At 38.3% G+C, this 14,503-nt stretch overlaps 1 protein-coding gene across 2 annotated transcripts; it reads left to right on the top strand.

Moving 5' to 3' along the window:
- The first annotated feature begins 4,081 nt into the window (after positions 1-4,081).
- On the top strand, positions 4,082-13,799 carry LOC100699707 (low choriolytic enzyme). Of its 2 annotated transcripts, none has more exons than XM_005463531.4 (10): positions 4,082-4,231; positions 4,490-4,520; positions 4,719-4,784; positions 4,941-5,093; positions 6,412-6,529; positions 6,668-6,846; positions 8,199-8,280; positions 9,044-9,168; positions 13,196-13,248; positions 13,571-13,799. In XM_005463531.4, the coding sequence occupies exons 1-9, from the start codon at positions 4,169-4,171 to the stop codon at positions 13,237-13,239; spliced, it is 861 nt and encodes a 286-aa protein (XP_005463588.1). In that variant the 5' UTR covers positions 4,082-4,168; the 3' UTR covers positions 13,240-13,248; positions 13,571-13,799. The 2 variants fall into 2 exon arrangements, with proteins under 2 accessions (XP_005463588.1, XP_013121793.1); XM_013266339.3 differs by having other exon boundaries at positions 4,083-4,231; positions 13,196-13,244.
- The last annotated feature ends 704 nt before the right edge of the window (positions 13,800-14,503 follow it).

Below are 14,503 nucleotides of genomic sequence, written 5' to 3'. Positions count from 1 at the left end.
TTCACACACACACTGGTGATGGCAAGCTACATTGTAGCCACAGCCACCCTGGGGCGCACTGACAGAGGCGAGGCTGCCGGACACTGGCGCCACCGGGCCCTCTGACCACCACCAGTAGGCAACGGGTGAAGTGTCTTGCCCAAGGACACAACGACCGAGACGTTACAAGACGAAATGCCAACTCTTGAGCCACGATCGCCCGTAAAATAAGTAGGACTGCTTTCTTCCATTTGCTCAGTATCTCTAAAATTAGAAATATCCTGTCTCTTAGTGACGCTGAAAAACTAGTTCATGCATTTATTACTTCCAGGCTGGACTACTGTAATTCATTATTATCAGGATGTCCTAAAAACTCCCTGAAAAGCCTTCAGTTAATCCAAAATGCTGCAGCAAGAGTCCTGACAGGGACTAGAAAGAGAGAGCATATTTCTCCTGTGCTGGCTTCTCTTCATTGGCTGTATATTCATTTTTGTTCATACACCTGTCTGCATTTAATTATTAGTTATTATAAATTTTTGGCTCTCTTTTACAGCATCTTTGGCCTTTCTTCATCTGCTCACCCCTAATCGCTCATGGCAGACGACCCCCCCCCTCCCTGAGCCTGGTTCTGCCAGAGGTTTCTTCCTGTTCTTTGTCCACTGTGGCCAAAGTGCTTACTCATAGGGGTCATATGATTGATGGGCTTCTCATCGTTTTCCTTGTATTACTGCAGGGTCTTTACCTTACAATAGCGGTCCCCAACCCCCGGGCCACGGACCGGTATTAGTCGTTTGGTACTGGGCTGCCAGAGTTGAGACTTGGGTGTGAAATTCATGGTTTTCATGGTTTTTAGCAGTTTTTAGCATTATTTTTTTAATCGTTTTTATCATTAACTCGGTTTCTTTTCCTGTGTGTTATGAATAAATCTCCTTTTTTTGTTTGGTACCGGTACTGGTTTTATTTTGTTGTATTTATCCGGGACACCTTAAAGGCCGGTCCGTGAAAATATTGTTGGACATAAACCGGTCCGTGGGGCAAAAAAGGTTGGGGGCGCTGTAATATAAAGTGCCTGGAGGCAACTTTTTTGGCACTTATTTGGCGCTTTGTAAATCAAACTGAAATGAATAGTATCAGATTTAAGATAGTTTTAAAAACTAATTCAGTTTGCTTAAAGTTATTAAAACATGTTTAGCTTTGTAAATAGTGTTGTGCAAAAGTCCCATACCTATTTCTGTTTTTGCGAGGGAAATTTATTCAAATGTGCAAGCATACATGGAAATATAAGGTAAACAATATATATGACTTTCGGGAGCTGGGGAGGCCAGTCAATGACTGATAGTATTCCATAATGTGTTTCTCTATCCTGCTAATTTTTTACTGTACTGGCAGTGTGTTTGGGATCATTGTCATGCTGAAAAATGAAGTTGTTGCTAATCAGATGCTTTGAAGATGCATGGCGGATCAAAATCTGTTTTTTTGTTGTTGTTGTTTTTTTTTTGCATTAATTAATCCAGACCTGTTGCCACTGATTTTCAGTTCAGTTCTTGTGTGTGGTATACCTCAGCCTTTTTTCCCTGTTTGCCTTCCTTAAGTATGGCTTCTTGATAGCCACCCTTCCACTGAGACCATTTCTGATGAGGCTTCAGTGAATAGTCGAAGGATCAGCTGAAGGGCCATCTCTCAGCTCTTTCTTAAGGACATGACTTTGAGATACTTTTCATCTGCTGTAGATAGTTTACAGCAGATGAACAGTATCTGCTGTAAACTGTAGCAGATATATCCTCCACTTGTTCAGTTTCCTCTGATTTTTTTAAGAACACACTCCACATTGAGATGTACCAAGTTTTAGCTAAAATCTCTTTGTTGGAGCAAAAAAACAACTTTATGCTGTCAAACTGTTATTTTTGGCATTTTTGATAGATTCAACAGAAGGATTAAGACCAGATGTTTTTGTAACAGGCTGTTAGTAACAAAGTACTGACATATACAGTTAAAAATTGGTTCTTTGCCAAGTTGTCCATCATGTGAAGACAACACTTGCTCCTCCCTTGGACTGAAATTAAGTGCAGCAGAAAAGGTTTCAGAAAAGAGGACAATCTGAGATATCATTGGCTAATGACAGGTGATTAACGAGATTTTGGCAAATGAGTGTGCAGTTACAGCCAGACTCAAAACACCAAGGCTGCAACGCCACAAATGCTAATCTAAAGGTTTAGAAATGGGATTTCACAAACCCAGTTTTTCCTCTTAGTTTTTAATTTATATTAAATTTGTTATAAAAAATATAAAAAGTATCAGTTATTTTTAAACTGTATTTTTTAATTGGCTGTAAAAAAATGAATGTATTTCATTTTGCAGTACTGCATGAAATGCTTATGTATAAAAGTCGCTAACTTGGGATTGTTATAACATTCAAAAAAGTATAGCAATGAGGCAGACGTTAAGGAAAAATAAAATTAGTGTCTGTTACAGTACAAATTAAAACAGATTTAATGGGACACTGAGTCAAAGATTGATTTTAACTGGTTGCTTCAACAAAGTTTTCCAAACGGAGAGGAAAATACTACATGTGGTGACTTTTACTAACTCAACATTTTTCTACGGTTTTTGTGTGCTCATGAACTGTGAAATGTTCATGTTAACAAATCCTGATTCACCCCTTTTAGCACTTAAATTCACCCCTCCACAGACAGCAGTAATGGAAACAGCCAGGTGTTTTGCTTTACCAACATACATACAACTATATAAATCAAGGACAGTGCTGAACATCGTCAGCACAAAATGACTCTTAGTTAATTCTGTGGTTTGTGGGGTGTACCAGCAACTGAAGAAATGGGTTGAAAGAGGTGTTAAAGGAGGAAGAACTATTTCTAACAACAATGTTGGCCAATTGCAGAAAACATGTTACATTTCTTTGGATGTATTAATAATCCATTTTATCTTTGGTAAACTTTGTTAGCTAAATAAATGAGTATAATTGAAACAACATTGATATTCATCATGTTTTCTGTTTATTAATTCATTTCAAAAGACTGACACTTACACAAAGTACATCGTAGTTGATATAACAAGAAAAAGTGTTTTTGCTTTGATGTATTTTTCATTTTTGCCGAGTAAATTAACACAAATCTTGTCAGATTTTGTAAAACCAAATATTTGGACTCAATGAAAGGTTAATAAATTAAAGCTACATGACCAAATGAAATTTAACTGGTGAACATATGTCATGTTCATTCAACTTAATTGAGATACTTGCAGCAGTCGCTGTTTTTTCATATTCACTACTCCTGCTTTTGCAAAACTATGTGTAAACAGGACACAATGCAATTGTGTCCACAATTTGGAGAAGTATATAAACACAAAATTGGCTTTTGCAACTTTGGCCCTCAGATGTTTAACTACACAGAGGTTGTGAAAATGATCACATGCATATATAGTAGTTGAATTCAAAAGAATTTCATCAGTGGACAGTTTTTGTAATTATACCTTAGTACATCACCACTTTGTAGTTTAAATTAAATAATCAAGATGTGACTGAAGCAAAGACTTTCAGCTTTAATTTAAGGGGTTTAACAAAAATTTTGCATTGACTGTTTAGGAATTGCAGCTTTTGAGTCTCTGAAAATGGGCAGAGACTCAGAAGCAATAGGATAAATCTGATTTTTTTATTACTCCAATGAAAATGTCAGTGCCTTTATTGCAGACAACTTCAATTTCATCTTCAGAAAATGAACAGCATTCTCGGGTTAGTCACTAGGAGAGTTTTGCAGCATTTGGCTAAATGTTAGCAGAGTATAAGGCTGTAAACTTAAGTATTTATCCTATAACTTCTATCAGCAGTCACATCATCAGTAAACACTGACCCAGTGCCACTAACAGCCATACATACATGCCTGTGCCATAACACTCCTCCACCATGTTTGACCGATTTAAATAAATTGATGGTAACTATAATATTTGGACTGTGTCATAATATAAAGACAGCAACAGCCTTTTTGTCTAATTTCATAATATGTTGAAACAGACGTGTTTAAGTAACAACTGTCATTTCCAGTTGAGTAATGAGTACTGTTTGAACAGCATGCCATATTAGGACAGAATTCAGCTGGCCTCTCTAACTATATAAGCCAAACACTTGTGCTTTCAGCAGGTATTTTCTTAGTCGGCTGCTCTTCTTCAGCAACCAGCCATGATCCTCCAGACGGCTCTGCTCAGCGTGTTCTTGTGCTCTGCCCACACTTTTGTTATAGAGGTAAGCGTTGTAGTTAAGTATGTAGACGCAGATTTCCTCTGTCTCTGATTTGACCAAGACGTTATATTTCCAAAGAATGTTAAATTGGAATACAATCTTTCTTCAAAGCAAAAAATAAGGACAAAAAGAGAATACTTCTGTTTTTCATTTTATTAATTTATTGTATAAATTGGAATTTGCAGTTTTAAACTTCAAGCATTTTTGAACTTGCAAACAAATCAAATACTAGTCCTTATAAACCCTTTTATCTTATTACAGGCATCTTTTGAAAAACATGTTGAAAACTCCGGTAAGACTTGGCTAATTTTACATTTAGCACTTGTATTTATCACACTATGTGATATCCTCTTATTCATGTTGATTTGCATTTATTTATTTATTTTAATGGGTCCATATTAGATTTGTCTGACCCTCTGTCTTTGTGATGTTGTAACATGTGAATCTGTCCTTATAGAAGAGTCAAACATATGTGCTTCATATTGAACAGGAAACAAAGCTGAGGATGATGAGTTCAGTATCTCGACACTGCTGGAGAAGGCTAATGCTAATCTTGGTATGTTCAACTTCACTTCATTTCCTATTCATCAGTAGTAAATATACAGCTTTAATAACAAGACATCCAGGCGCTAACCTTAAAAACTGAGTTGATGTGTGAAATGAAACCATCAAAAGTACACGGAAAATATGTTTTTCTTGTGACACTTTACAGGAAAGAACTTGGATGAACCTCTAGTCATATTTGGAGACATAGCAGTGCCAACAGGTCTACAGAACGCTGATCCGTGTACGGCTCGAGGCTGTTTGTGGCCTAAAAACAACAATGGCAGAGTCTTTGTACCTTATCGAATCTCCAACCAGTACTGTAAGTCTAGATACATAGAAATTTTACTTTTTATTTAGCTTTCTGCTAATTTTTCAGGTTTAACTGAAAACTATTAACATTTTCAACAAGGACAGAATGATATTCTCGGTTTGTAGGGGTTTTTTTTTTTTTTTTTTTTTTTCATTTCCATTAGTGGGCAGAGATGCTTCCCAAACCTTTTCCCTCTGAGATTCCACATTCCAGTGTCTTCTAAATACAAAGAGAAATCAATGTGTTCTCATCTCAGGGCTTCAAATACAGCTATTTGGTCAAAAGACTAAACACTAAAAAAGTTTTTTAATGACATACAGAAAGGTTTTGGTGTACAGAGAATACAAAGAGTTTAAAAATACAACCAAGGAAACTGAAAAGGACAGTTTATTAAAAAAAGGGAATTAGTCAGTTATATATAAATTTCCTCCGATATATAAAAAAACAACTAAATATACATCAATCTGTATCATTACAGATGGATGTAATATTAAATTATATATAAAGCTTTGCCAGAGCTTAACATGGAGACTGATACAAGATATTCAGTCCCAATCTTGAAGACCTTAATGTTGGAGATAAAATTGCTTTTTTCTCAACATTTACCCATGTGAGACCAAAGGAGGACAATAGCATTTCATTTGGCTGCAGTATATTGAACTGAATGTATTCTTAAAATCAACTACTTAAAGGTTCTAAAATGTTTTTTTCCTTCCATTGTGCTTTTAGCTCAATCCAATCCAAGAGGGGCTCTTTAATTTAAAAGTGCAGGAGCTAGTCAGAGGAAACTGCAAATAAAATTTACACCTACTTCCAGTGTCACAATCAAAAGAATTTTTTTTTTTGATTATCTTTAGATTAACTTTGACAAGTTTTCTCCAGGGAATTACCTGATAAAATATCCAGAGTGCCACAGACATTAAATTGGGGGTGTTTTGTTATTAAACCTATGGTATATCCCATTATAATTACACTCAAAGTTGGTTATAGTTAAAATATATAGATAAAATGGGACAGATGTATTTTACCCTGAAAATTTCTGTTAGTTATGCAATATCAAAGATACTGGGGGGGAAAGCGGTTTAATATTATGACCAATCTTTACATGCTTCAAGCCAACATAATGAAGAATATTTTTATGCTTTCTATAAATTTATTAAAGTTGTACAAAAACATCAGCTGATTTTGAGGCAGTAACATAGATTTGATTGATTTATAGGCCAGTGTAAGTAGCAAGCAGTTGCTCATGAGTAGCAGAATTTTGCTCAGTCTTAGTTGAATATAATGGCACAACAAATTAGTTCACAATACATTTTTTTCTGTGAAGCCCGCAGAGAACGTGATGTCATCGAGCAAGGTCTGAAGTCATTTGAAGCAGCCACGTGCATCAGCTTTAGGCCCCAAAGCAGAGAAAGAGACTTTCTGAACATTCAGTCTCGTGATGGGTAAGTCCAACACAATGTAGGCATTTATACTTGAATTCTACAGGCAAACTTTTCATCAAACACAGGATGTTCTGAGTGAGGATGCTGAAGCCGTTTTACTGGTTTGTCATAAAAATGTTATTTACTGCCCCTTTCCAGGTGTTACTCTTTTGTTGGGCGTCGTGGTGGTGGCCAGATAGTGTCACTGAGTCGCCAGGGCTGTGTTTTCCACCAGATAGTCCAACACGAGGTGCTCCATGCCCTGGGCTTCGACCATGAACAGACTCGTTCAGACAGAGACCAACATGTACGCATCTTGCTAGAGAACGTCATTCCAGGTGGGTCACATTACAAGCAACAGCCTTTCCCACCAGTCAGAAAAAATCTTTAAGTGGTCAGGATGACAAAAAAAACTTCTACACAAATGACAGTTCATTTACCATTCACCAACAGTAGAGCAATAATCATGCTTTTATAGAATATTTCAAACAACCAAAAGCACAAACAATATAGGGCAAAATGTGAAACATTCACCATAATCAAATCTGTCTGTATATGTCTATGGAATTCTTTTATTTATTCATTTTGATTGTCAACAGAACTTTGAGACTAATCTATTTGAATTGGAAGAATGTTTTGTTCCTCAATGAGGTATGCGCCTTTCAAAAAAAGAAAAAAAGGTGTATGTATATGTGTTGTATATTAGTCTTTTGACCTGCATTCCTTCACTGCCCCCAACCTGTCACGGCAGATGGCCCCGCCCCTCCCTGAGCCTGGTTCTGCCGGAGGTTTCTTCCTGTTAAAAGGGAGTTTTTCCTTCCCACTGTCGCCAAAGTGCTGTTGTTGTTGTTGGGTTTTTCTCTGTATGTATTATTGTAGGGTCTACCTTTCAATATAAAGCACCTTGAGGAAACTGTGGTTATGATTTGGTGCTGTATAAATAAAACTGAATTGAATTGAATATTAACAAAAACAACGTATTAAAGTTAACCAAGTAATTTTATTGTCCAAACCTGAGTAGTTTTTGTATATTAACCCTGTCATGCATGAATTATGACAACCTCAATCAGGATTTTTTTTTTCATCTTTAGGCATAAAAAGATGAATAAAAATACTTAAGAAAAAAATCCTGACTGAGTTTGTCATAATTCATGCATGACAGGGTTAAATAATAATTATTATAATGAAACATTTCATACATCTATAGTAACATTAAACGACCAGTGGGTGTGACACATCAGTGTCCAATGTAGTGATTTATGTGCAAGTATACCATCAACACTGACACAAATACAAGGAAACAGCCTTTGAATAGCTGTAAACTGTAGCAACCACTATGCGTGAAAGGGTTAACATAGCCAAAAATGTATTCAAAATGAAAAGAAGCCACACATCTTAAGTGTAAAAGTAGTATTATAATAAATGCACAAACCACTATGTGGAACCGCAAGGTGAAATTACATACAACTCTCCCAGCCCTCCCATGTCCATATGTAGACCTCTCTCTTTAAAGCTGGAAACACCTTGTGTCCATGGACACAAATCAATAGATGTCTTTGTTTTTGTGCAAAGGAAAAAAGTTACCCAGGTGTTCTCACACAACTGTAGGGTGAACTGAACTTTTGTGACATTTTAACGCTTAACCTGGAGTAAGAGACAAATATTGACTGAGTTGTTTGAACCCCCACAGGAATGGAGCATAACTTTAGGAAAATCGACACAAGGAACCTTGATACTTCCTATGATTACAACTCTGTTATGCACTATGGAAGGTAAGATATCAGCTCACTCACTGAACATGGTTCAAATGTATAAATATTTATTTAAAAATTATGTCATAAATAACACAGTTTTATTTGACACAGTTTTATCTGTTTTCAGTCCTTTCATTTTCCAGAAACAGATTTTAATTTTCTACATCTTGTCTACATGTGTGATGTAATCAACTTCTCTTGCCACACTGGCCATTGAGAGAACCAGTAATTTAAACCAGTATATTTTAAAACTGTGGTAAACTTATGAAACAGTTTACACAGCGAGTGCTATAACAATAATAATAATAATAACAATAATAATGATGATAATTTTATTATCAGTAATAATATTTTAGCTGCGAATAATATAATTGATACTCAACACACGAGAAGCCTACAATGCCCACATTTATAGAAAAAAGCCACATTAGCTAGTCACAGAGTGCTAGCTTGTTGCCTAACTAGCAAATACTACATCATGGGCAATAATGCCGTGCAGTATTTTGCCCTTGGGCTCTTTTTGGGCAGATGATAAACCTTGAAACATTTATATCCCATTCTGTTAAATGTTTGAAATGACAATAAGGACTCTGTTTGGCAGAGTCAGTTAGGTAATAATTAGGTAGATAATCCTCTTGATTGACCTTTCCCTGTAATATTGCTCAAGCTGAAGCCCATGTTATAATTTCATGTTTTTAGCTTTGTCTTTGTAGTTGTTAGAATGACAGCCATTTGAGACTGCAATCACAATTTGCCCTACTACTGTGTGTTTGCACCCCAGGTTTGCCTTCTCAAAAAACAGGGAGCCAACCATCATCCCCATACCCAATGAGAATGTAGCCATTGGCAGAGCTACAGAGATGAGTGGCAATGACATCCTTCGAGTGAATCGCCTTTATAACTGCAGTATGTACCTTGTTTCTTTTCTTTTCTTTTTCTTTCTTTTAAAGAAAAAAGGAAGCTGGATTAACAGTTGGAAGGTCAGTGGTTCAATTCTTGGCTACTCCAATCTAAATTCAATTCAGTTTAATTCATCCATCCATTCGCTTCCGCTTATCCTTTCCAGGGTCGCGGGGGGCGCTGGAGCTTATCCCAGCTGTCATAGGGCGAGAGGCAGGGTACACCCTGGACAGGTCGCCAGTCTGTCGCAGGGCCAACACACAGGGACAGACAACCATTCACGCTCACATTCACTCACACCTAGTGACAATTTGGATTATCCAATTAACCTATCCCCTCAAACTGCATGTCTTTGGACGGTGGGAGGAAGCCGGAGTACCCGGAGGGAACCCACGCAAACACGGGGAGAACATGCAAACTCCACACAGAAAGACCCCGGCCTGATGGTGGAATTGAACTCAGGACCTTCTTGCTGTGCGGCAACAGTGCTAACCACCGTGCCACCGTGCTGTTTAATTCAATTCAATTTTATTTTTATAGCGTCAAATCACAAAAACAGTGGCCTCAAGGCACTTTATATTGTAAGGTAAAGACCTCCCTCCTGTCTTATAAATAAGTAAACAAAGGTCATGGTAGCCATCTGCTGCGACCGGTTGGAGGTTGCAGGAAGTGAGTTTTAGTTTCTGCAGCAGTATATACATATGGACAGTATTTACATATAAATAGTTTGGATTATTGCACAGTGGTGGTTTATAGAGGGAATCCTTGGAATCCTTGGGGTGGGGCTGTGTTTATCAGTGCATGTGTGAGTTCAGGGTGGTTATGGCTTTTGTGAAGAAACTGTTCTTGAGTCTGTGGGTCTTTATGCTGATGCACCTGTAGCACTTCCCTAAGGGAAGCAGGGTGAACAAGCTGAAACCAGGGTGGGAACTGTCTTCGTTTGTTGCTCTGCTGAGGCAGCAGGAGGAATAAATGTCCATCAGGGACAGGAGAGAGCAGCCGTTGATCTTCTGTGCTGCCTTGGCTACACTCTGAAGCCTCGCTCTATCCGCCTTAGTGCAGCTGCCGTACCATACTGTGATGCAGTACGTCAGCAGGCTCTCAATGGACGAGAGGTACAAGGTCAGCAGCAGGTTGGAGTCCAGTTTGTATTTCCTGAGGACCCTCAATTTAATATTCAATTCAGTTTTATTCATACAGCGCCAAATCACAACAACAGTTGCCTCAACTGCTTTATTTTGTAAGGTAGACCCTACAATAATACATACAGAGAAAAACCCAACAATCATATGACCCCCTATACTATATCTTAGTATCCCCTTGGATTGCTGCCTGTACATTGGAGTTTTTTTCTGGTGGACGAGAATTTGTTCCCTGCACCTTCAAGTCAGGGAATGGGCAGAGACCCCGGTCCAGGAGATCTTCAACTCCCACCTACGACAGAGCTTCACCAGCAATCCGAGGGAGACTGGGGACATTGAGTCTGAATGTACAGTGTTCATCACCTCCATTTCTGAGGCTGCTACACTGAGCTGCAGCCACAAGGTGGTTGGTACCTGTCGTGGTTGTAACCCCCGAACCAGATGGTGGACACAGGGGTAAAGGGAACCATCAGGCTGAAGAAGGAGTCCTGTCGGCTTGGTTAGCCTGTGGGACTTTGGAAGCAACTGACAGGAAAGCGGAACATGGGGGGGGGGGGGGGGGAGGTATTGACTCCTATTTTGATTGAATCTATTTTGATTGAATTTATTAATGTGGAGGGGGAGGGTTGACCTTGGATGACCTCTAAAAACTTTAAATAATATCTTTAAAATGATACTGGCCCGATCGAAACTTTTTTGCAGCACAAACCAGTAGAAATGTAGCACAACTGATTGACACCAATTTTGTTTGATTTGAAAGAGGTGGGGTGGGGCAACTTCACTCAGGTAGTCAATCAGCATAGCAAGCAAAAAGTCGGACTTGCTCCTGGTAAATGTTGAACTCTGCCAGGGCTGCCCTTTGTCACTGATTCTGTTCATTATTTTTATGGACAGAATTTCTAGGTGTAGCCAAGTGGTGGAAGCCTTCCACTTGGGCGATCTTAGAATCTTGTCTTTGCTTTTCGAGGATGATGTGGTTCTGATGGCTATATCAGGTAGTGCTGGAGTGGTTAGCACCAGAGTGTGAACTGACAGGAATTAGAGTCAGAACATCCAAGTCTGAGACTCGTGATTTACTGGTGGATTTATGTCCCTGCTTTCACCTATGGTCATGAGTTTTGGGTAGTGACCGAAAGAGTGAGATTGTGGATACAAGCATCAGAAATGAGCTTTCTCCAAAGGGTGGCTGCCCTCTACCCTAGAGATAGGGTGAGGAGTTCAGCCATCCGGGAGGGGTTCAGAGTAGAGCCGCTGCTCCTCCACATCGGAAGGAGCCAGTTGAGGTTGTTTGGGCATCTGACAAGGATGCCTCCTGGGTGAGGTGTTCTGGGCATGTCCCACTGGAACAGGCCCTGGAGTAAACCCACTGGTGAGATAATATCTCTTGGGTGGCATGGGAACGCCTTGGTGTCCCCCTGGACAAGCTGGAGGAGGCGGCTAGGGAGAGGGAGGTCTGGGGTTTTCTGCTTAGGCTGCGACCCAGCCCCAGAGAATCGGAAAAAATTGGATGGATGGATAGTTTTTCCAGGTGTGTCGCCACATGGAGAAAAACGCTTCGACACATGGTTGGGTTGGTAGTGTACTGGGGGCTTCTATTTAGGACTACGCTTCCTCCTCACCGTCACTCAGCAATCCTGTTTTCCCAGCCACTCGGGACAATCCGATGGAGGAGAGCTAACTGAGCCTTGAGAGCTATAAACAAGCAACATTTATAACAAGTATAGTTATTAGTAAAGTAGGCCAAAGGGGTAACGAAACATCTGAGCCGAAAAGTGTAGGAGAGACAGGTAATGCTACTAGTGAGCCGGCTACGAGCTCAGCTAAGCTTGCGAATCCCTAAAGACACATGACTGAATACTGTGAATATAATTAGTGGGTGATTCAACAGAGTGTGCTTTGGATAAAGCGCATGAAGATTACACTATGAAATAAGATGTTATCTATAAGTCTTTAATTAAATTGGTTACACAGATAAACAATGCAAAAATACCACTGTAAGACAGAACAGGAAGTGATACTCTACCGCAGAGTGAGACAACACCAAGAAGTATTTTAATGTGACCTTGATTAAGATACTGAACTCTTTCTGAATTTTGAGTGCTCAATTAGAGCACAAAAACACTGTATAAGTGCCAGTCTATTTGCCATTTTTCTGCACCATCTTTACTTTTCAAACCTACTACTGCACCCATTTTTGCTCTCTTCAATCATCCTTGCTAGTCTCTCTCTCCTTTTGTTCCTCCTTGGCATACATAAGCAATTAGATAAGAAACTTGTAAAATCAAGCGTATTTATTTACGCCCTTTTCTTAAATGCCAAGCAATCACACATAAACATCCCAAAAGTGCATTTTTTCATTAACTTAAGAGTTGAGAGGTTTTCAAAATTCAAACAAAATCTAACTGTACTATGAAGCTGTCTGCTCCCCAAATAATAATTATATCAATAGAAAAAGTTGGGACAAACACAAACATCTGGAATCCTTATAACAAACAAGCAGAAAAAACAACCTCACTGGGCTAAAAGTGTTTAAAGATCAAATACATACACAAAAACTGAAATCGTTTGATGCAAAATGAGGGAAGTGGAATAAGTTTCTGTTTCGTATTATTGTCTATAGATAATAATATGCATCAGAACATCATCACCATGACAGCATGCTTATTTAATTATCTGCTGTGTGTGCTGAAGACCTTAAATTCTTTCAACCTATCTGGTCAGCCCCTGGCTTACTTTTCTACCTCCACTAGTCTCACAAAATAATCATGGAGACTAATAAACACCAACATAGATATAGTACATCAAACTCTTCATCAAACTCACATGTTCATGTGGTTTCTTAAAGAAATACAGCAGCATTTAAAGATTTCCCTCTGTTTGTTGTTTGACAGGCTCGAATGTGCCCAAACCTGTGCAAAGAAACAAGTTGTTCTAGAAAAAGTAAGTAAGTAAGCTTGGATGTTTTCGAATTTTGTGTACTTCACTATAACTAGAAAATCATGTTCCTATGCATTTATTTTACCAAATAAAACTTTGGCAGGATAACTTTAGTAGGAAAATTTTGTTTAAAAAACAAAACAATGAAATGCTGTATATTTTAACTGATCAGGGTCAGAATTGTGTGGCTGGGATGAGTGAAAGGCATATAAACCAGAAAACCAGAAGAACACATCTCCTCGATTAACAGCCTGTGTTTGTGATTTTTTTGTGCAGACACTACATATCTATGTACTTATATGTTGAACATCTTCTTTCTGTTTCCACAGAAAACCAAGAGATGGGAGAGACTGATGCAGCTTGAATTTTATGCTTTTTGATTTGTTTTAAACAAATTTGCCTAAAATAGCTTTTTTAAAATGAGAAATGAAAATGTATCATTGTCTATACTTTTCACCTGTCCATTGACATAATCCCAATCACATTTGTGTAATTGCTAGTCAGCTCTATGAAATACTAAAAAATGCAGAAAAAAATAAACATTCATTTTAATTTCTAGTAAGTTTGTTTCTTTATTCCATAAATCCTACAAGTCTACAGGTTAAAAATACACATTTAACAAGTAAAGATATGAACTAAGTCTTGTACTAGTATTTTCCTGACAAAAAGATATAAAACCAAAGGTTAAACTACTTAAATAACAGTCAGAGTTGAACTGTTTTCAATGAGAAAAACGCAATATTATTTTCCCAGTATTACTCTTCTCAAAGTAAGAGGAAGGCCAGTAAAAAGAGTAAGTGAAATGCATACCACCTTCACTCCCAGGGCTCTAGACTAACTTTTTGCCACGGTTGCACTGGTGCGTCTAACTTTTTTTCTTAGGCACACCAGCACAAAAGTTAGGCGCATCCAAGTTTTTCAACCACATCGCTTAACACTGCAGTTTTACATGTGCACTTTTTTTGGGGGAAAATTGCTGTCCATACAGCCAATAGTGATCTGTAAATGATTAACTAACAATCTTGTCAACACAAAGTACTTTATTTGGAGCACAGTTTTACAAGAAAGATAAGTTACTGAAAAAGGGCTTGTGCTTAAAGTACTTTGGCACTCTTTGGTAATATTGTAGACAATGTTAAACTTAATCATCACATCGGCCTCCTCTGACGACCTGTTTGCTGCTGCCTGCTGCTGAAAGGTAGTGAGGAGAGGGGACACTTGGGCAGTACATTTATCGCAACATATAATGTGTTTTCTGGATA

The sequence above is a fragment of the Oreochromis niloticus genome, linkage group LG1 (assembly GCF_001858045.2).
Source record: "Oreochromis niloticus isolate F11D_XX linkage group LG1, O_niloticus_UMD_NMBU, whole genome shotgun sequence".
In the NCBI taxonomy this organism is placed as follows: Eukaryota; Metazoa; Chordata; class Actinopteri; order Cichliformes; family Cichlidae; genus Oreochromis; species Oreochromis niloticus.
Note: the sequence above shows the minus strand (reverse complement) of the source record. Positions and strands in the feature narration are given on the sequence as shown.

What these genes read in the sequence shown, in the direction of transcription:
- LOC100699707 (XM_005463531.4), top strand. Translation starts at nt 4,169, where the DNA reads ATGATCCTCCAGACGGCTCTGCTCAGCGTGTTCTTGTGCTCTGCCCAC. An exon ending in AACATTCAGTCTCGTGATGG is followed by an intron (nt 6,530 to 6,667) that starts GTAAGTCCAACA and finishes GCCCCTTTCCAG; the next exon opens with GTGTTACTCTTTTGTTGGGC. An exon ending in GCTAGAGAACGTCATTCCAG is followed by an intron (nt 6,847 to 8,198) that starts GTGGGTCACATT and finishes GAACCCCCACAG; the next exon opens with GAATGGAGCATAACTTTAGG.